This window comes from Lissotriton vulgaris, chromosome 5, assembly GCF_964263255.1.
Source record: "Lissotriton vulgaris chromosome 5, aLisVul1.2, whole genome shotgun sequence".
In the NCBI taxonomy this organism is placed as follows: domain Eukaryota; kingdom Metazoa; phylum Chordata; class Amphibia; order Caudata; family Salamandridae; genus Lissotriton; species Lissotriton vulgaris.
The window spans coordinates 813,382,251-813,403,551 of record NC_141693.1 but is presented as its reverse complement, the minus strand read 5'-3'; the positions used below and the strand labels follow the sequence as shown (position 1 = coordinate 813,403,551).

Here is a 21,301-nt window from a genome sequence, read left to right as displayed (position 1 = left end):
CCACTTTCCCGCCGCTGCCTCCCTGCGGCCCCGTCCCCATCCTGCCCATTTGCCGCCCCGCTCCCGCCACCCAGCTGACCCTCCCTCCCGGCTCCTTACTTAAGGGGACCGTGTTGAGGTGCAGGGAGCGACCGCTGAGCCTGTACACCGGGCGAGGTCGCCCCCACGCACCGCTGCTCTCTGCCTCGTTCTGCCTCGTTTTTTCTCCTTCTGCCGCTGGACGACCCAGCCGCCGCTGAGCCGCCCCCCTTACCACTTTCCCGCCGCTGCCTCCCTGCGGCCCCGCCCCCCTCCTGCCCATTCGCCGCCCGCTCCCGCCACCCAGCTGACCCTCCCTCCCGGCCCCTTACTTAAGGGGACCGTGTTGAGGTGCAGGGAGCGACCGCTGAGCCTGTACACCGGGCAAGGTCGCCCCCACGCACCGCTGCTCTATGCCTCGTTCTGCCTCGTTTTTTCTCCTTCTGCCGCCGGACGACCCAGCCGCCGCTGAGCGGCCCGCCTTACCACTTTCCCGCCGCTGCCTCCCTGCGGTCCCGCCCCCCTCCTGCCCATTCGCTGCCCCGCTCCCACCACCCAGCTGACCCTCCCTCCTGGCTCCTTACTTAGGACGCCCCCGCGCTCGCGCAGCGGGTGCGCCGATTGTGCACCGAAGGCGCGCCAAAGACAAGCCCGTCTGCGCCTGGCCTGCGCCCAGCGCGAGGACCCCTGGCCCCCGCCGATGCAAGACCACCCGACGGACCTACGACGCCGCCACCCTCAACGCACTCAATGCCGGCGGGAACCCTGCCTGCTACCGAGCCACCCTGAAACGCACTCACAGACCCTTCACCTGCAAAGCCTGCCGCTTCACCTGCCTCCGAACCTGCACCGCACCCGCCAAGCCGAGCACCAGAAAGCACCACTTGAAGTGCATCCTTCTCAACACCCGCTCCGTCCACAGACACGCCGTGGAACTCTGGAACCTCCTCGACACAACTTCACCAGACGTCGCCTTCCTCACGGAAACCTGGATGAATGCCTCCTCAGCCCCCGACATCGCCATCGCCATCCCGGACGGGTACAAGATCACCAGGAGGGACCGCGTCAACCAGACCGGAGGAGGCATCGCCATTGTACCCAAGAGCACCATCCGCATCACGACCAACTCCGGTGACACCCTCACCGCCGCCGAACACCTCCACTTCCAGATACACACCGACCCCAAGACGACCCTCAGAGGCACCCACATCTACAGACCACCGGGACCACACGCACAATTCAGCGAAGATATCGCAGACTTCATCAGCCCGCACGCCCTCCCCTCCGCCGATTACATCCTCCTAGGGGACTTCAACTTCCACCTGGAGAACAACAACAACACCAACACCACCACCCTGCTGGACAACCTCAACAACCTCGGACTCAAGCAACTGGTGAACACCCCCACCCACTACGTCGGCCACACGCTTGACCCCGTCTTCTCCTCCAGCAAGCACATCTCCTTTAGCCACTCCACCGGACTCCATTGGACGGACCACAGCTGCGTCCACTTCAGCTTCAGTAGGAACACCACTCACCACCACCCGCAACAGGTTCCTCGCAGAAGCTGGAACAAGATCACCACCGACCAACTCACCACGTCCCTGAGCCAGAACCCTCCCGCCAGTTCAACGAACCCCAACCAAGCCGCCAACAACGTCACAAGATGGATCACCAACTGCGCAGACGACCTCGCCCCACTGAAGACCCCCCCCCCTCAGACCCGGCAACAAGAAAGCATCCTGGTTCACCGACGAACTCAAGAGCTCCAAGAAGAACTGCCGGGCCCTCGAGAAAGCCTGACGCAGAGACCCGACTAAAGACAACATGACCACCCTCAAGCACGCCACCCGGAAACACCACCAGCTGATCCACACCACCAAGAAAACCGCATTCAAGGAACGACTGAACAACAACGCCCACAACAGCAAGGAACTCTTCAACATCGTCAAAGAGCTCTCGAACCCCAGGGCCGGAAACAACAACATCACTCCCTCGCAAGACCTCTGCAACTCGCTCGCCTCGTTCTTCCACAGCAAGATCGCAGACATACACAACAGTTTCAGCACACAGCCGACGCACCCTACAACCGTACCAACGCCCCCCACCACCACCATCCGAGCCTGGACCCCGGTCAACACCGAAGACACAATCCGTACGATGAACTCCATCCACTCCGGATCACCAACCGACCCCTGCCCACACCACGTCTTCAACAAGGCCGACTCCGCCATCGCACCCCACCTCCGGGACATCATCAACACCTCCTTCGACACAGCCACCTTCCCAGAGAGCTGGAAGCACGCCGAACTCAGCGCCCTACTGAAGAAACCATCAGCGGACCCCACCGACCTCAAAAACTACCGCCCCTCTCGCTCCTTCCATTTCCTGCCAAAGTCATTGAGAAGACCGTCAACAGACAGCTTGCCGCCTTCCTAGAGACGAATGGATCCCTCGACCACTCGCAGTCCGGCTTCCGGGCCAACCACAGCACCGAGACTGCCCTCATCGCAGCCACCGACGACATCCGAGCCCTGCTCGACAACGGGGAAACAGCGGCCCTCATCCTCCTGGACCTCTCCGCAGCGTTCGACACGGTCTGCCACCGCACCCTAGTGCAGCGTTTGAACAACGTCGGAATCCAGGAGAAGGCACTGGAGTGGATCATCTCCTTCCTCGCCGGAAGAACACAGAGAGTCCGCCTCACGCCTTCAGATCCGAGGCCACCAAAGTCATCTGCGGCGTACCACAAGGATCATCACTCAGCCCCACCCTCTTCAACGTCTACATGAGCCCCCTCGCAGCCATCGCACGCCAACACAACCTCAACATCATCTCCTACGCCGACGACACCCAGCTGATCCTCTCCCTCACCAACGACCCCACAACCGCCAGAACCAACCTACATGAAGGGATGAAGGACGTAGCCGAGTGGATGAGGAGCAGCTCCCTGAAACTGAACTCAGACAAGACGGAAGTCCTCATCCTGGGGTCATCACCCTCTGCCTGGGACGACTCCTGGTGGCCCCCTGCCCTAGGCAGCGCACCCAAACCAACGGACCACGCACGCAACCTGGGCTTCATCCTGGACTCCTCCCTCTCGATGAACAGACAGGTCAACGCCGTCTCCTCGCCATGCTTCAACATCCTACGCATGCTGCGCAAGATCTTCCGGTGGATCCCCACCGAAACTAGGAAGACGGTCACCCAGGCCCTCGTCACCAGCCGACTGGACTACGGCAACTCCCTCTACGCCGGAACCACAGCCAAACTTCAGAAAAGACTCCAGCACATCCAGAACGCCGCAGCACGACTCATCCTGGACATCCCCCGACACAGCCACATCGCCGGACACCTGAGAGACCTGCAATGGCTCCCAGTCAGCAAGAGAATCACGTTCAGACTCCTCACCCACGCACACAAAGCTCTCCACAACCAAGGACCCAGATACCTCAACAACCGCCTGACCTTCTACACTCCCACCCGCCAGCTACGTTCGACCAACCACGCCCTCGCCGCCGTTCCCCGCATCCGAAGAGCCACAACGGGAGGAAGATCCTTCTCCTACCTGGCTGCCAAGACGTGGAACTCCCTCCCCATCCACCTCCGCCTGACCCAAGACCACCTCTCCTTCAGGAAGCAACTCAAGACCTGGCTGTTCGAACAGTAGCAGACCCCCCTCCCCCAAGCGCCTTGAGACCCTCCGGGTGAGTAGCGCGCTATACAAATGCTTTGATTGATTGATTGATTGTTCACACCCCTGAAATTCCTTTTCAGTTCCCACTTACTGGGGTCCAATATAGGCACAGAAAGGTGTTGAGGTGTAAATTCAAGTGGGACGGCCATGTGGTCTGACCACGACAGGGAAAGGGGGGAACCTATTTCTAGCCTAGGATCGTTGGAGAATACCCCGTCTAAGGTATGTCCAGCTGAATGGGTGGGTCTTCCTACTCCTTGTAACAATCCACAGGAAGCCAAGGAGTCTAACAAGAGAGCGGTATCGCCAGAATTCGAATTTTCCAAATGGAAATTGAAATCTCCTAGAATGGTCATATTAGGTCTATCAATATACGGTTCCAAAATTTTCAGTAAATCATGGCTGAAAGCAGACCTAGGGCCCGGGGGCCTATAGATCAAATTGCCAGAGAAGGACACAGTAGGGGAGGGGTTAAGAACAAAGTACATTGCCTGGAAAGAATCTAGATGGGAGGGGAGGGGCTCAGTCCGGCATCTAATTGAGCTTTTATACAATATGCCCAGACCCCACCCCTGCAACCCACTCTATCCATTCTTGACAGGGCATAGCCCTCGGGGATGGCATTTACAAGCTCAGGCCCTGTAAAGTCAGAAGCCCAGGTTTCAGTGATGAAAGCCCATGAGGGTTTTCTATCCGAGATAAAATCCCTGAACGCAATGTTGTTTTTAACTAGGGAACGTGTGTTGATAAGAAACCCAGTTGCCTTACTCAATGAAGAGAATTCTTGCTTCTTAGCCATGGGCAACTTATGTGAGGGGTCAGGCGTGGTAGAGCGACTTCCTTTCTCAGTACATCGGCACTCGAAAGCATCAAGTAACTTCTCGGGTGAGAGCATATGATGACAGGGCTGCCACAGGGGTTTAAGTGCTTGTAGTGCATGTAGGGAGTAAAGGGGACTTACTGGGACAAGGGTATACATGGCGCCAGCTTCCCTGGCCCCTGGCGCTTCCTCAGCGCTGACGGGTGCAGACGGGCTGGACTCAGGCGCAACTCCGGCGCTTTCGCTGATCGCGTCCGCTGCGCGGAGGCATGTCCGTCTCCTTATATGCTGGCGACTAGACTGCAAAAGGTGATGCCTCCCACCAAAGATGGCCGCTGAAAAATTCCACCGCCCGGTTCAGTGGGTCTCAGCACCTGACTCGGCTGAGCATCGCCCAAATGCGGGGCAAAGACTTTAAAACTGCCGGATTTTAAGTGCTTTAAAGAGCTCTTTCATAAACTGTTTAATGATAATTTGGGAAAACAGAGTAGACATCGCTGTATCAGTCTTTCTAAATCTCGAGATTGCAGCTAATTGGACCCTGTCTGAAGAATATTTACGACTGCTCCTGGCCAAACTTAACAAATAAGGAAGGATGTAAGGAGGCTTTTTTAAGTGGATGATGACCATTATTAGTGCACCAGACACAGAAAATATTTTATTTAGTGCTGTAGGTCTTACTGGTCACTGGAGCTCGAGCCTAAGCCAGAATCAGTGTGCAATTGTTTATCTTCACCTTTTTCAGCACCCTGGAATCAGGGGACAAGAAGGAAAGGCATAGGCTACTATCCTGGACCTACTGATCGAAAGAGCATTGACCATCGTCCCTGGATGCCAAACCTGCTTGCAAAGCAACATCATTTCCTGTTATTCAAGGTGTCAAACAGATCAATAATGGGGTGACCCCACTGATTGAAAATGTAATCCACCTGCTTCGGTTGTAGCTCTCAATTGGGACAATCTGACATTCGCCAGCAGTGTGCAGTCGCTTGATCGTTCTGACAGCCGGGCAGATGTTTCATAGAAATGTCTATCCTGTGAGAAATTGCCCAGTTCCACCGTAGCTGATCTTCTTCTGAAAGGATCTTGGTCCATGTTCCTCCTTGATTGGCTATGTAGAATGCGGAGGTTGTGTTGTCTGTTCCGACTAGGACCTTCCGACATGCCAATCTGGGGAGAATCCTTGTCAACCTAGTTTTATGGAGTAGAGTTCCCACACGTGAAGCCTCATTCCACATTTAACAGAGGCCTCTGGTTGAAAGCTCTTGCAGGTGAGCTCCCCATCGGTCCATGGATGCTTCCATGGTGAGTAGCAACCTCTACGTTACTGGTACAAAAGAAAGACCTGAATTTAGGTTTGCTGGAATCCTCAACCACATTAGTGTCTGTTTCAAGCGCTTTTCCCAACAGAGTGTTGAGCATTCCTCCCAGAAACTGGATCTGTGAGGTTCCAACAATGATTTTTCCCTGTTCCAAGTGAGACATACTCTCCAAAAGAGATTTATGCAAACATTCATGGAATCTTTTGCTCTTTTCCTGGATGGCACTTTGACTAACCAGTTGTACACGTATAGCGAAACCAGGTGACCTTTTATCCTGCGAAAAGCGGCAACTTGAGCAAGACATTTGGTAAATATTCTTGGCACTAATCTGAATCCAGAAGGGAGCACCTTGAACTGGTAGTGCTGACCTGCTACTGAAACTCGAAGGTACTTTCTGTGTTTCTGATTCATAGGAATGTGGAAGTATGCATCCCGAAGATCCAGGGAGGTACAAAAAATATCACCATTCTGCCACATAAACATCTGAGATGCTTGTTTCTTAAGATATCAGTTCAGTTCTCATGAATCCAATATGATCTCCATTGACCTGTCTTCTTTTGATGTAGGAAGGACCTGGAATAAAAACCTGGATTCCTTTGCGATCTGTGGACAATCTCTATGGCTCCTTTGAAGAGAGACAAAAGAATTTCCATTTAAAGTTCCTTTCTCGGTGGACAAACTGGGGGCCTCTGAATGAACTACAACGTATGGCATGATTGGACAATTTGTATCACCCATTTGTGTGGCGTTATGTTCCTCCATAAGGGAGCAAAAACAAAAATTCTACCCCCTCCCCCAACTTCTGAGGAACAGAGGAGGTATGAGCTGGGAGTCAACTTCTCATAGTCATTGGTTCATGGTTGTGGAGAACCTCTCTTCCTTCCTGAAGACTGTAGGAAAGTAGGATCTGCTTCTTATGGTTACCCCCACTTTTTGCTTGATGTTGCACTGTTTTTGACTAGTATGACTGGGATCCTGCAAATCAGGACCCATGTCTATCTGCTGTCTCCCTTAAATTGTCATGCATGTACTTAAGTACACTCCAGATTGGATACTGGGGTACTCTTATCAGTCTCTAGTATATGGTACCCATGTACCCAGGGCATAGGTACCCCAGAGGCCTCCCATGGGCTATTATGCCACCCATGAGAGGCCATGCAAAATGGAACTACAGGTCTGCTACTGCAACATGTGTAAGATGGTGCAAGCACCACTTACGTCAGCTATAGGTTCACTAGATATATAGGTCACTACACTTAAAACTTATAAGTCAACCCTACAGCAGGCCTTATCAACCATGAAGGGAAGGTGCTGGGTTTTTAGTGAGAGGGTAATCAGTGTGGGAGGTATGAATGCACCCTTCAGAAGTGAGCTTCGTGGTCACTGGTCTAACCGGTGCCAGCCTTCGCGACCTGGATAGCACAAAATGGCTGCTGCCAACCAGAGACACATTTCTGCCCTCCTGCTGCTGAGCCAAGCTCGAGCAGAGGAAGGCAGCACAGTAGGCATCCTGTCACAGGGAGGTGAGACCACCTCCCAGACAGGATTTAGTGTATTGGGGCTGGGTAGGTGCACTTTGAGAGTGCCTGAAAGTCTGCACTGAGGGCACAATTGGTGTCCCTGTGCATAGTCCCGCTCAAACTAGTTCTGGGAGCCATGGGCTCCTACTCTGGAGCGAAACTGGACAAAGGACATAGGTGTAACCAACCCTCTGGCCTAACCATCCACTAGGAGGATCCCATGAATCTGTCCAATTCTCTCCCGTGGGTACAAAAGGGCTTACCTGGCTGTAAGACTTTAGATTTTAAGTGGACAAGATTCTACAAGAAGAAACCACTGACCTTCAACCTTCTGGACACCCTGTACTTCGCCTGACCCCGACTTCGTCTCCCTCTCCATCCGAAGCTTTGTCTCTGCCCTTGCTTCATACAGGCTCCATACAGGACCTGTGGTGCACTGAGGACAACTGAAGAATCTCCCTTGGAGAGAAGGAGTGACTCCCCTGCAACTGCCGGCACCTTAACGCAACAGATCGGTCTGCTGCTCCTAAACTCCTGCAGACTCCAAATATTTCAGCAACACAGGAGGTGGGGTTTCGAAGGTCCCTGAGGTTGATCTGCCCTCTCAGCAAGTCTGAGGCCAGTATCCCTCGTGGGGACTGCATAACCTGAACCCCTGTGCACTCACTGAGTTCATTTGCAGTTGCATATGCTTGTTGGCGATTCCTGAGCTTGCGTATTGGACTCCGTGTAGTCCTGACTCTGAGCAGTATTTCCACCAAAGAACTCCATCCTCCTCGCGCCGAGTGCTCCGTGGGCTGGTACTTTGCAATCTTGCTGAAGGTCTCCTCGCGACTCCTAGTCATTAGGCCTGTGGGTCCTCCAGAGGGTCATCTTGATGTCTGTTGGGGTTTCCTGGTTGCTTCAGACGTGCTCTGACTCCCAATTGCTTGTGAGTCTCCTCGACCTTGCTGGTCCACACCGTAACCTGCTTGACCTTCCTGCGTAGGTTGCTTTTGCCAAGGCTTGTTGGTGCTCCAGCCGGACACCTACCCCTCAGAACTCGACATCCTTCGTGGGACAGCTCAACTCCGGCTCTTAGTCGTCCTCAAAGTCTCCTGGTCCTCGTAGCTGCAGAGTCAAGCCTCCCTTCTTCGCACCTGAAGCACCCGATATCGGTGGGCAATCGTCTACCGAGCCCCTGGTCACTCTGGAGTGATCCAGACTCTATCCTCTCTGTTTTCAGGTTCTTTCCTTCCAGAATCCAGGCTTGGATTCCTCCGGACCCTTTTCACCTTCACAGGAGCAGTACTTCTTCACAGCCCTCCATTGAGAACGGCAGCGGTTTCTGACACCGCTCCACACCTATGCACCTGGTAACTCTGGTACTATGGTATCCATGGGTGGGGTGGCTCTCCAAACTCTTAAATTCCAAAGTGTTTGCTCAAAGTCCTCCTAGAAGGGTCCTTAAACTTTAAAACTGTAACCGTTACTTCCCCTTAGAATTGAACTGAGCCCACAGTCGTGTTAGCACTACACCCATCCTCCATGGGGTCCCTATCTACTCACCTTGGGCGGTTTCTTGGGGTCCCAGCGATTCTTCGTGCTCCAGACCTTGTCTTAACATGATTGTTATACCACTATTTTAGTATATGGGTTGGTCTCCCCCTGTAGCCAACTGTGTATTGTGCTACTTACAACTATTCAATTGATCTCATATTTATGTGCTTTTTGTTCTATCCTTGTGTAGAGGATACTAGAAAGTGTTATATTAATAAATACATATTTTTATATAGCTACGGTGTGGTTCTCCTTTCATTTAGTCAATATAGGAGGTGATATTTTGGTAAAAACCAGCTGATTTACATTCCTTCAAGATTAAGCCTGAAGGCTGCTCTCCACAGCTACCACTAGGATAGCTTTCTTAAGGTTATCTTTGACCTCCTACATCATAAGGGTCGTTTGGACTGGTGCAAGGTGCCCAATTTAATTAGTGGACAGCATATACCAGGCCAACTTCACACAAAGACCTTTTGTAAGACTGTCATTGGTTTCTATTGATGGAGTATCCTTGATCATATCCAGACTGTTGTTGAGGATAATAAGGATGTCCCTGACCTCCATACTGATTTAATCCTTCTTTGGAATTTAGTGATCTTCATGAGCCACGAAAATAAAGACCTAGAATTGTCAGGGCGTTGGCTGTCTTAATTGAGGTTGCTGCCATAGAGGAAACTCTTCGTCCTCTGAGAGTCAATATATTTGCTATCCATGCTGTCAGACTAGATGATGGCGTTATTGGGGGTCTTGGTTCTTCTCTGAGCTGCTGAAGCAATTACGGAATCCGGTCTAGTATGATCAGTGAGGCAAGTTGGAGCTGAATTCTGAGACTTATATTTCTCTTCCAGAAGTGGTATCACAGCTGGAACAGTAGCCAGTGTCTTCATTAATTTCAAACTTTCTGACCAGACATAATCAAGAGTTGGTATGAAATTCACATATTTCTGAGGCTGCTCATTAAAGTAAAAGAGAAAGCATGGTTGATTTACAGAGCTCTTTGGTAGATTGATTTTCTTGGCAACTCTTTTAATCAATGAATTATATTTAGAGGTCCCATCTGTAGAGTCCTGTGGAATTGGCCTGTCATTTCAACTTGGGACAGTGAATTCTCCCTCATTATCATCTCTTCCAACACCGTCTGGTGGCAGTCCTCCATCCATATCAGAACATGTAGAACCATTAGAATAAGCATCATTCATATCCTCTCCACTGATCCCAAAGGCGGTGGGGGAGGGGTGGTTAGCGGTGATAGCAGCTTAGGAGGTAAAACTGGTAAAGGAGCAGACTGAGGAGGTAAGAGGATTGGTGTAGCAGGTAACCCCATACTAGGATTATTAACTGGTTGTTGCGGTGATAATTTAGTAAAAATATCGATTGGGGCGTGGCCGAGCAAGATGACCGGGTGGACGTGATTCACCTCGGCTCCGAATCCACGTCGCTGTCCCGAGCTTGAAATCCTCACTAGATATCACCAAAACCACCCCAGATATAGATCGAGGTGCAGTGGATGCGAAAATATCAAGCATAAGACCCATCAGGCCAAAGTAATTGCACATCTAGACCCAGGAGCAGCAGCAAGAGTCTAATGCAGAGCCTCGCAAAATGGAGGAGATCCCGGATGGACTGGAGCTGCGCACTGCTGGCTTCGAAATCCACTGGGGAGGACCGAGAGGCCCCGAATCGCCTACTCCCTCTCAACTGACACCAAACACTCAGAGGAGCCGCATCAGGATGCTGGATAGCGGTGCTCGGCAGCAACCGCATAGTCACAAGGGCGGTGCTCCTAGTACCTGACGGTGAGGGGGGAGGGGTCGGCCTGGTTTCAGGAGTGAGGCGGCAGGCGAGGCAACAGCTCCGGGCCTGACGCAGCAAGCAGCTGATCGAGGCACACCAGAGGAGTTCCCTTGCCTGACTTTAAAATGGCAGCCGGCCTCATGACAAATGTGTCTTTAATGGAGTGGCTATAATCCAGGTGCCCACACTACAGCAGGTCCCCCAGCACATCAAGAGGGGTACAGAGGAAGCTTGGTGCAGTACACTCCCACGAGAGACAATCATTGACAGCGCACAGAGGGGGGCCCCAAGAACAGTGCAATAAACCATCATGAGCAGCCCGCCCTATTGAGGAAAGGAGACATACCAGTAAAGCCAGTGGCCAGTGGCTTTACAGGGCACTGTGGGGGAGGCGTCTTCGCTCTCCGCAGTAGACCACACGATCACAAAAGAAAAGGGGTCACCCAGCCTTTATCTATGCCACCGAAGAAGGGGTCAAACAGAGTCTCCAATTTGTTTACTCCCTCTGAGAAAAGACAGCCCTCAGAAAAAGGAGAACCCTCCGCCACCATGGCCCTCACAAAGGAGGACTTGCTGGCATCATTGAGAGTGTTCAACTTGGAAATACGCTCCGAGATCAGTCAGGATATTAAGGCATCCATTGAACAACTCAAAACTGACCTGAATTAACGTATGTCCGCCCTCCAAAAGGACATAGACTCGATGGGCACTAGAGTTATGGAGTTAGAAGCACAAGCCCAGGACCTAGACAAGCGGGCCACGGCCACACAGGAAAAGATGTAGGAACTCCAGGGTCAACTGCAACTAGCCCTATTGAAGATGGAAGATTTCGAAAGTAGGTCCCGCAGGGATAACATTCGAATTTGGGGCTTGGAGGACGGGGCGAAGGGACCGGACTTTGGAGGCCTTCCTTGAGGGACTCTTTGCAGAGATTCTGGGTCCGCGGCAGCTAAAAATCAAGTTCAAACGAGAGCACTGCGTTGGGAGGCTGGGCGGCCGGAGAACACCATTGTACACGGGATATCCTCGCCAAGCTTCACTCTTTTAAGGTTAAGGAGGCTATATTGCAGGAGGCCAGGAAGAAGGATGACATCACCTTTCAAGGGTTTCAGTGTAACTTATACCAAGATTTTGCACCCGCCTACGCTGGCACGGAGACAGCAATTTAGGCCCATCACCCCGATCTCAGAACAGACAAAGTCAAATACAGGTGGAAGTACGCATTCGGGCTGAGTTCTGAGTACAACAACAAGATGCGTCATATCACAGAACTTCAAGAAGGACTGAAAATAGTAAGTCTTCCTCCTTCGGACACAGAGAGCGCACGCAACATGTCGAGGGGTGTGTACCGAGCCCACAATAAGGGATCAAAATGGAGCAAAATTGCCAAGGGAGGACGCCTGAGATCGTAACTGAATAAGGGTACAAGAATAGATACCAAACAGGATATACGTGGTCAATGCACCCAAAAGGTGGTCATGCCGGGGTGTGCGTAGTAACGAACTCTTGATGAACAATGGTTGGCAAGACACTTCACGTCGCAAGAACATTTTGGGTAAACGAGGGAGTGCGCTACCAGCTGGCGATCACTTTTTGAGGATGGGACAGGCGTGGATGTGGATTATGGTCAAGTAACCCGGCAACACGTTCCAGCAAGTCGTGACCTACACAGCCGGAGACCCATCCCCTATTCAACTTCAAGTTTATGTTAGTATTGTTGTTAGTATTGTGGTGGGGGGGGGGGTTCCAGGGAACTGGTGGTGGTCTACAGGGAATGCTAACTATGTAAAGACGCTGACCCAAGAGGCTCTTATGAAGGGTGGGAGGCTAGGGGGGCTGCTGGCAAGAGAACTAGGGGATGAGAACCTAATTGATGATTCAAAAGGCGGTTAGGAGGAAGGAGGGACTCAATACAGTGTCATGGTGATTACCATAGCGTCATGGAATGTGAAGGGAGTAAATATGCCACTTAAACGGACAGACCATCAATTTGATGTAGTGGCACTCCAGGAACCACACTTAAAATTCTCTGAAGAGTTTAGACTCCGTCATAAACAATACCCCCTCTTCTATCGATCTTCAGCTAGCACCAAACAGCGAGGGGCGGTGCTCCTTTTTCATAGCTTGATTAAATTCCAACCAGAGGCCATTAAATCCGATTAAGAAGGCTGGATAGTCATGGCGAAGGGGACACTGAGATGGAGGTTATGTACATTTGTCGCGCCTGTGCACCCGATGTGGGCCAACCCGCATTTTTGGCAACGCTTCTAGACCAAATGGGAAAGTTTGTGGAAGGCCCGACGATTCTCATGGGGGACTTTAATCTCACTTGGCAGGTTGAATCAGATAGTACACTTCCACATAGAAATGCTAAGGGAATTAAACAGACACTACACAATCTCGGACTCTGGGATGCCTGGCGTACCCTTTATCCCTCGACTAGAGACTACACATTTTTTTCCCATATACACCAAACTTATTCGAGGCTCGATTATGTTTTTATTAGAGCAAAGTCTATTGGGCTCACTCCAGGAGGCAAAAATGCTCCCACTCACGATCTCCGACCATTGCCCCGTCTCGATCTGTTTAAACTAGGGCCATGTTACACCCCGGATTCCAAGGTGGTACTTCTCGGTTTCCCTTAATAGGGGCAGATTGTTAAGGGCCGAACTAAAGGGGGGGAGGGGTGATCACAGAATTTTTTTACTTAAACTCACTGCACGACACTTCGCCCTTTAATAACTGGGATGCATTTAAGGCATTCATGAGAGTTAAATGCCTAGAGCTTAATGCCACATTGAATTAGCAGAGAGCTCAAGAGAGGGTGAGTTTAGAGACAGAACTGGAACTTGTTGTAAAGGAACATAAAAACACGCCTTCCATGGTGTTACAACGTAAACTCACTGCACTTACGGGGAAAATTAAAGCGATCTACAACAACAGGGCTGAATACACTTTGCTTCGTCTACGCCAGCTCTCCTATACACAGAGGAACAAACTAGGTAAGCACCTAGCCAGACAGCTTAGGGAAAAGAAAGAAAATGAATACATCAGAGGCATACAAGATGGGGACGGCAAAATAGTGAACTCGGATGCAGAGAAGGCTAACATATTTGAGGCGTTTTACAAGGGGTTATATACAGGGAATCACGTGAGGTAGACAGGCAAAGTCGGTATCTACAGGCGCTGACGTTTCTGAAGGTCTCCCAGGCTTGGAACGATATCCTCAGTGCACCTATAACTGAGGAAGAGGTGGGAGTGGCAATCAAATCACTTAAGCCTAATAAGGCCCCCGGCCGGATGGCATGACGGCTCATTTTTATAAAACACTTGCACCAGATATCATTCCACATCTAACACAGCTCTTTAATAAGATGGCAGAGGACATCGGGCTGACCCCTTTTAATGGCAGAGGCGGTGATAACAATGATCTCTAAGCCGGGGGAAAACGCACATCACTGTGCATCGTAAAAACCCATTGCGCTCCTGAATCTGGATGCTAAATTATACTCTGCTATCTTGGCGGCGAGGCTAGAGGACCTGATGCCAGATCTAAACCACCCTGATCAATCCAGTTTCATAAAGGGCAGGCAGACCCATGACAATATCCGTAGGACGCTACACCTGATTGAAAAAGTAACTAAACGCAAGATACCGGCGATCCTTGTGGGCCTGGATGCCAAAAAGGCTTTTGACAGGGTGGATTGGTCGTTTCTCTTTAGCACACTTCAACACTTTGGGTCCGAGGGAAAATTAATTAACATGATCAGGGACAATTATGTACAACCGCAATCTATAGTGCAGGTTAATGGGACTTCTTTTACCCTTGCTAGAGGGACAAGGCATGGGTGCCCGCTATCGCCCCTGTTATTTGCTTAAAGCATAGAGCCGCTGGTGCTGTGAATCCGGGAGACACCAGAGATAAAGGGCATTGCTTTTAGGGGAGAAATACATAAAATGTCACTGTTCGCAGATGATATATTGCTGTCCCTCACCGACCCAAATCTCTTGCTTCCTGCTCTACAGAGGGAGCAGAACCTTTTTGAGGAGGAAGCAAGATTCAAAGTCAACTTAGCTAAATCTTCCATACTAAATCTCATGATACCAGCTGCTGAGGCTAATCCCCTCCGGGAGCGCACTCCATTTCAGTGGGCCAGGAGATCACTCCAATACTTGGGTATACAATTAACACCTTGCTTGGAGGAGTTATATAAAGCCAACTAGCCGCCTCCCCTTCTCCAGCTCCAACACGACCTCAAACGATGGAAACCTCTCTTTATCTCCTGGTTTTCCCGCATCCATGCAATTAAAATGACAGCGCTGCATACATTTCTGTGTCTTTTCCAGGCACTACCAATTGATTTGAACAGGAAGCTCCTCCCCAAGATTCATTCACTAATCATCTGCTTTATCTGGCAGAATGGCAGGGCCCGTCTTCCCTTCCATACCTTGAGCCAAGCAAAGGGTGTGGGAGGAGTGAGGCTCCCTGACTTTGGTTTGTATTACAAAGCAGCCCAACTGAGGATAGTGGCGGAATGGTCCAAGAGGGAAGCAGATAAACACTGGTTACAGATGGACAGGGCGATAGTGGGTAGGACAATATGGGATTTTATATGGAAACCCAAGAAAGACAGACCCGCAAACACTTACATTAGCACTTCCACCTGCACTACTCTGAAGGTCTGGGACACAGTTTCTCTGGGAGAGTGGTAGACCACATTTCCTTCACTGTATACACGATCCACTTCAATCCGGATTTCTCCCCACGCTCCACTAGGGCACTTTTGATACATGGAGGGCGAGCGGTTGTCTCATGCTGACAGACCTCTTTCATAATCATGATATCCTTACCTTTGAGAGTTGCCAGAGGGAGTTCCGCTTGGACCCCTGCAAACACTTCCACGACCTTCAGCTCAAACACTGGGCTTTCACTCCGCAAGTTAGAGACGCAGCAACGAGAGAGAGAGAACAATTTTTGAAAAATTTGTACAGTGGGTGGGCTCTATGATGGGGTAATTACCTTTCTATACAGCTTCCTGCTCACCACCTCATACTCTCCAAGACCTAGATAACCTAGATACATGATCCTATGGGTGGATGTGGCATGAAGGGAGATATCCGATAAGGAGTGGTCATGGCTCTTGTCTGACCGCCAAATTTGACCACTCCATTGACCTGCGGGAATCCACATTAAAATCCTTGTACCCCACCAAACTTAAAAAAATATTCCCGGACGCCTCAGATATGTGTTGGAGGGGATGTGGCATTCTAGGAGATTTAGAGCACATTTGGTGGGATTGTCCCACAATCAAAACTTTTTGGGAGGAAATCCTGGCGCACATTAAAGATATGCTGGAATACCCCAAACCAACCTCCATAGAGGGAGTCATCGTGGGAATTAGGGATCCGTCAGTCAAACATCAAACCAACGCAGAGAAAGCTGTAATGTGGACATGCATGGGGGCAGTTAAAATTGCGATTGTGGCAGCCTGGAAAAAGAAAGTGGCGCCCGACATTTCTCTATTTCTATTTTCTATTTAGGGGGTTTTATAGAGCGCTTGGTGACGCACAGCGGCGTGTCCCCGCGCTAAGGAGCTGATACCTGCTGGAACTTACAAGTGCGGAAAGAACTACTGTGTAAATAAAGCAGTCTTCAGCTTGGCTCTAAAGATTGGTTCTGAAGGTTCTAATCGCAGGGCCATAGGTAGTTTGTTCCATCTTGATGCTGCGAGGAACCTAAAAGATCTTCCACCCATCCGGGCTCTGGACACCTTAGGAATTGCCAGGAGTCCTGAGCCGGAAGATCTCAAGGATCGAGATGGCTCATAGAGTGTCAGCAATCCTTTCAAAGGGAGCAATCCTATGGCACTCACGCCTCTGGAAAATCCTTTGCCTTCAGAGAATGTCTGATATTTTCAGGGATGATTAGAAGAACTTTGAATACAAATGTGGACCATTAGTTACTTACCTTATGCAGGATATTTCCCTGGCAGTCTGCCCACCCTCAATTAGGGATATTCATCTATTCGAGTTCTAGGTCATATGATCCAAGGGGAACAGGGCGTAGTTGAAGAGGCACTCCCATCGAAGGGACTAGAGGGGGACAAGCAGTTCCGTAAATTGTTCTGGGGCTCACTTCTTACACCATTGGGCCAAAGAATGCACCACGTAACCACCACCACCACCACTGATCACTACATTACCTGGGGGGGATGGGTTAGTTAGCTGGAAGACCTTCCCTGTTGGAAGGGATAAAATAAAAAACTTGTCACAAAAGAATAGACAGATTGATAATGCATGGGGCTAATATCAATGTTTTGTGCTTCTGCATGGTTTTAAACTGTACACCTTTTTGTGTACTTTATAAAGGAGGAGGTCTTTGTTCTTTCTTAATGTATGGTCAATCTCTGCATCGCTTAGTATACAACAAAATGTAATGTTTCTCAAGCTTTCTGTGAGCCAAATTATTTGCAAACCATGAATTAATTGCTATTAAAAATAAGTTTGAAAAATAATATCCATCATTTGTTGCAACACTGATAAGAAGGCCATTGACACTTGGACTACATTTGGTTCTCTATACCATTTAGGTGGTTTCTGCCTCATATCAATTTGTGTACTCCAAGACTTGTAGTCCTGCTGACAAACATATTCGCTTAAGACTCCTCATTGTCTATTGCTTCCTCTCCAAAATCAGGGACATATCTCACATCCAATTTTGTTGGTTGTAAGTTGTCAACGAGGAATAATAAGAATATTCACCAGACTTTTTTCTCCATCTGACTGAATTGCACTGGAAGTAAATCTGTCACCCATAAAGGTGAAAAAACATTTCCTCTCATTTCTTTAATTGACTGCGTGTTTCTCAAAAGTGATGCCATCGGCGGTCACTTCATAGCTGATGGTATTGTCATAGTTGACGGTATAGTTGTCATCGACCGTATGGTTGTCATTGACGGCGTCTCCGCAGTCGACAAAAAACCCAACGTCGACTGTTTCATTGTCGACGGAATGCTTGCCTTCATCAACAGAATGCACAGTTGATGGAATGCTTGCCTTCGACAATGGAGTTGAAGTCGTTGATGGACTTGTCGCCAACGAGGTTTCCTTTGAAGACTTATTTTTTATTGCAGGTGAATCTCTGTAGCACTTAGAAGCATACTGATCTGGTTTGTCAGTGAGGACGTAGCTGCAAGCGCCGTACCGAATAAATCATGCTTACAAAACTGTACAAGTCTCCTCTTTTACGCTGCCTTCATGGAAGTGCTTGGAGGAGCACTTCTCACGAATTCTTTCCCTGAAGAGGGGGCATCTCCTTTAGTAGGAGGAAAATTCTCTTTATGTTATGTTATAGTGAATTTGTATCGCGCGCTAATACTAGAGTGTCATGTCTTTCATAAGAAATAATGCCACACTCCTTTCTATGCCGTTAACCTCATAGATGCTATTAAACATTCCTCCCCAGTGCTGCGCTGTCCATTGGAACTAGTGCTGAATGGACGTCCAATGGTCGTGCGCAGCACTGGGGAGGTAGTGCTGCCGTCGGCCAATGCACCGAGGCAGCACTTAAGGGGTTAAGAGTCATAGTTGAGAAAGACTTAGGCTTAGGATAAAGACACTGAATGCACTGAGATATTGGGTCATCTGTGTACATTTTCTTGCTGCCACACGAGAAGCAGGTTTTAAAAAGAGATGTATTCTCTCTGTCAGCCATGGTGACAGTTAATCGATAGACCAAATGATTTTTCTGGTCCAGAAATGGTAACAATTTTCCTAAAAACAACTCACAGTACAGTAATGTTGAAGATAGGATTTATTTTAAATCCATAGCAGAACAAAATGGAAACAATTTAAGGTTCGCTGAAAGGTTAGAGCAGAGCTCTGACAGGGAACACCCGCACACACGAGGTGCGGTCGAAATCTGAGCTATGGTGGCCTCTAGGAGAAGTAGGAGAGCTTAATCTTCCACTTCCATTGGCTAAAGGTTGGGTTTTTACAAATGAAGTGGATGTGTCACTAAACATACAATGTTGTTTCAGGCGTATGGCAATTTTACACTATATGCTGTATATGATTCACTGTATACTGCTATTTTAACGTACCAAGAATTCCCAGCCTGACGACGGGGAATGATTCAAGCATGTGAATATACAAAAGATCCAATGCTAGAGAATGGGTGGTTATTACCCTAGAACACAATCCTAAAGAGATCCTGTTACTCTCATAGAAGCTTGTTACACTAGCTTCCTGTGTTCAGCAGGGTAAAATTGATATTCCTTGGTATTCATCATTAATTCTTCATATTTCAAAACCTGAAATATATGTTTCTGACTTTGTTCTGCTGTGCTTACCAACGCAAAATCTTCACTCTGTACCACACAATCCTTACTCCACTCTCAAGACCAGCTGCCCCCATCCTTGGGGAGGGTCCATGTAAAGGAGTTGTGTAAACATTTTATGTATCAGGTTTCCCATTTTCAAATGTTCCACTCTTCTGCCCTCCTCAAAGCAGAAATCATTAATTACCATCCTGTCTATGCAAAAGTCTTCATTAATGTCCTCCTCAATCTCGGATTCCATTGCTTCGCTTTCATGCTTTAGATTTTTCTTTACTCGTCCACACTGTCTTAAGCAACATCTCTTTTCATTCTCCAATCTTCAGTACATCTTGCTTATGCAGGATAGGAAAAGTGTTTCCATTTTGTATCCTGCATTCCTTTCTCGCTTATCGGTCTGGTTTCAAACCCAACAGGTTGTACGTTAATAGGACTCAGAGACGGGAGTACATTGTTTCACCAGTGATAAACTATAATAAATGTATATCTCAATTATCCATGTCTCACATCACATTTAGGATAGAAAGCTAAAGAAGAGCTCAAAAATTATTGCTGATTGTAAACCGTGAGAAGAGGCAGGTCAATGTAATGGGAGTTGCAACCAGAGGCACCATTCTGTGTGATATTGTCACAACCAGACATACATCACACTCAATTAACATGAGATTTCAGAACAAATAAGGGTATAAAATGACAGTTCACAAGGAAAAGGCAATAAGATGAAAAATACAAATCTCAATTGTCATCACGAGCAAACGGAAAACTGGGAGAAACCTGGAAAGAAGACAGCGATATTATTTACAGTATTATCAACCACCTTCATAAGTACTGCACCCTAAACCTCAACCCACCACTGCACCACTACAAGAACAAGCTTTGGCAAAGCCAATAAGGTTCACCTTCCCAAGCTGATGCTGAGGTAAATTCTTTTGGCTTATTGCATGCATATGCCACAAAAATAAAAACATGCTACCAATTTAATGTGGTTTAAAAATGAACTATTGCATACAATCCTAATAGAACAGTAAGTGCTCTGTCTACCTGGTTGGTATATGCAGAAAAATTATAGAATTCCTTTTAATTTTAATATAGGTTGACAGGAAAATATGATTCTCATTGATGCAAAGAAAAAATACTATTGGCCTTGAAATACTGTAACCTAAAACCATAGTTTAAACACACAAGGATAGTAAAAGACTAAAATTATGTATTTTTAAGTGACTATGCATGCGCAATTAGGAAAAATGGAGGCACTCAGTGCATGAGAGCCAATGGCTGAAGGGAGTTGGCCCATCCTTTATGCTGTCGTGGACAGAAGCAAAACACGGAAGACAATTGAACCGTTAAACAGATGAAGAGGGCGGACTCAAACCCCCACTGTGTATGTACATAGGTACAAACGTTTTATTTTTTAGACAAATAAATAGCTAGCAAGACTGATAAAGCGGTCTAAAGAACAAACCTAACTAAAGACAGAATTTCCTCTTACTGGCTTTTGTCAATTAGAGACAGGTTTCTGGGCTGCAAGGGAATTCCTTGAATCGTCATAATGCTGTTCAGATTCCACTGAGGCCCAGTACTTGCTGTCTGAGAACGAGTTCCCTGTAAAATGTAGATGGGAATAAAATGAATACCCACAATTTCTTTTGAAAATTGCCTTTGTACTAACATCATCAGTAATTTTCAGTTTTCTTACATATTTTATATTGAAGGCCAAACTGGAATGAAAATGACTCACCTGTAGTAACTCAGTGTTTTAGTTCATAAGCTCTTTTCCAGTAACAGATACTTGAAAGATATATTTTGTAAAATTGTATTGGGTTTTTATTTCTGGTAATGTTTGTTTTTATAAAGTGTGGACCTAGATCTGAGAAGCAACGAATTGCTCAAAAAGTAGGGCACAGGTTTAAAAACACATTCAACCAATGCAAGCTTATAATTAAGCAAAGAAGACTGCAATGTTGTTAGCAATCATGAAAGAATGTTTAGGGTGTTAGTCTAAGTCAGAGAAAGCAAAACAATACTACACCACCCAGAATGCATTGGAAACAGAGTCCGCAATGGCCATGAGGGATTTGGTCACGCCAGTGCAGGCTTACAGCTCAGCCGCATGTTCTATGCCCCTCCACGCATAAGTTAATAAGAGTCTTTAGGACAACTCTACTAAATGCTCTCTGAAGACTCAGAAGCACAAGAAGGCAAAAATCAGCATTATCTATAATATGAAGCACATCATGACCTGCAGAACCAGTAGT

At 48.4% G+C, this 21,301-nt stretch overlaps 1 protein-coding gene across 3 annotated transcripts in view; it reads right to left on the bottom strand.

The window, feature by feature from the left end:
* Nucleotides 1–21,301, bottom strand: part of FAM149B1 (family with sequence similarity 149 member B1) — a 641,735-nt gene that overhangs the window by 253,729 nt on the left and 366,705 nt on the right. For all 3 annotated transcript variants that reach the window (XM_086922293.1, XM_086922291.1, XM_086922292.1), the window contains exon 9: nucleotides 20,536–20,648. In XM_086922293.1, the coding sequence (XP_086778419.1) occupies nucleotides 20,536–20,648 (113 nt within the window). The remainder of the gene's footprint in view (nucleotides 1–20,535; nucleotides 20,649–21,301) is intronic.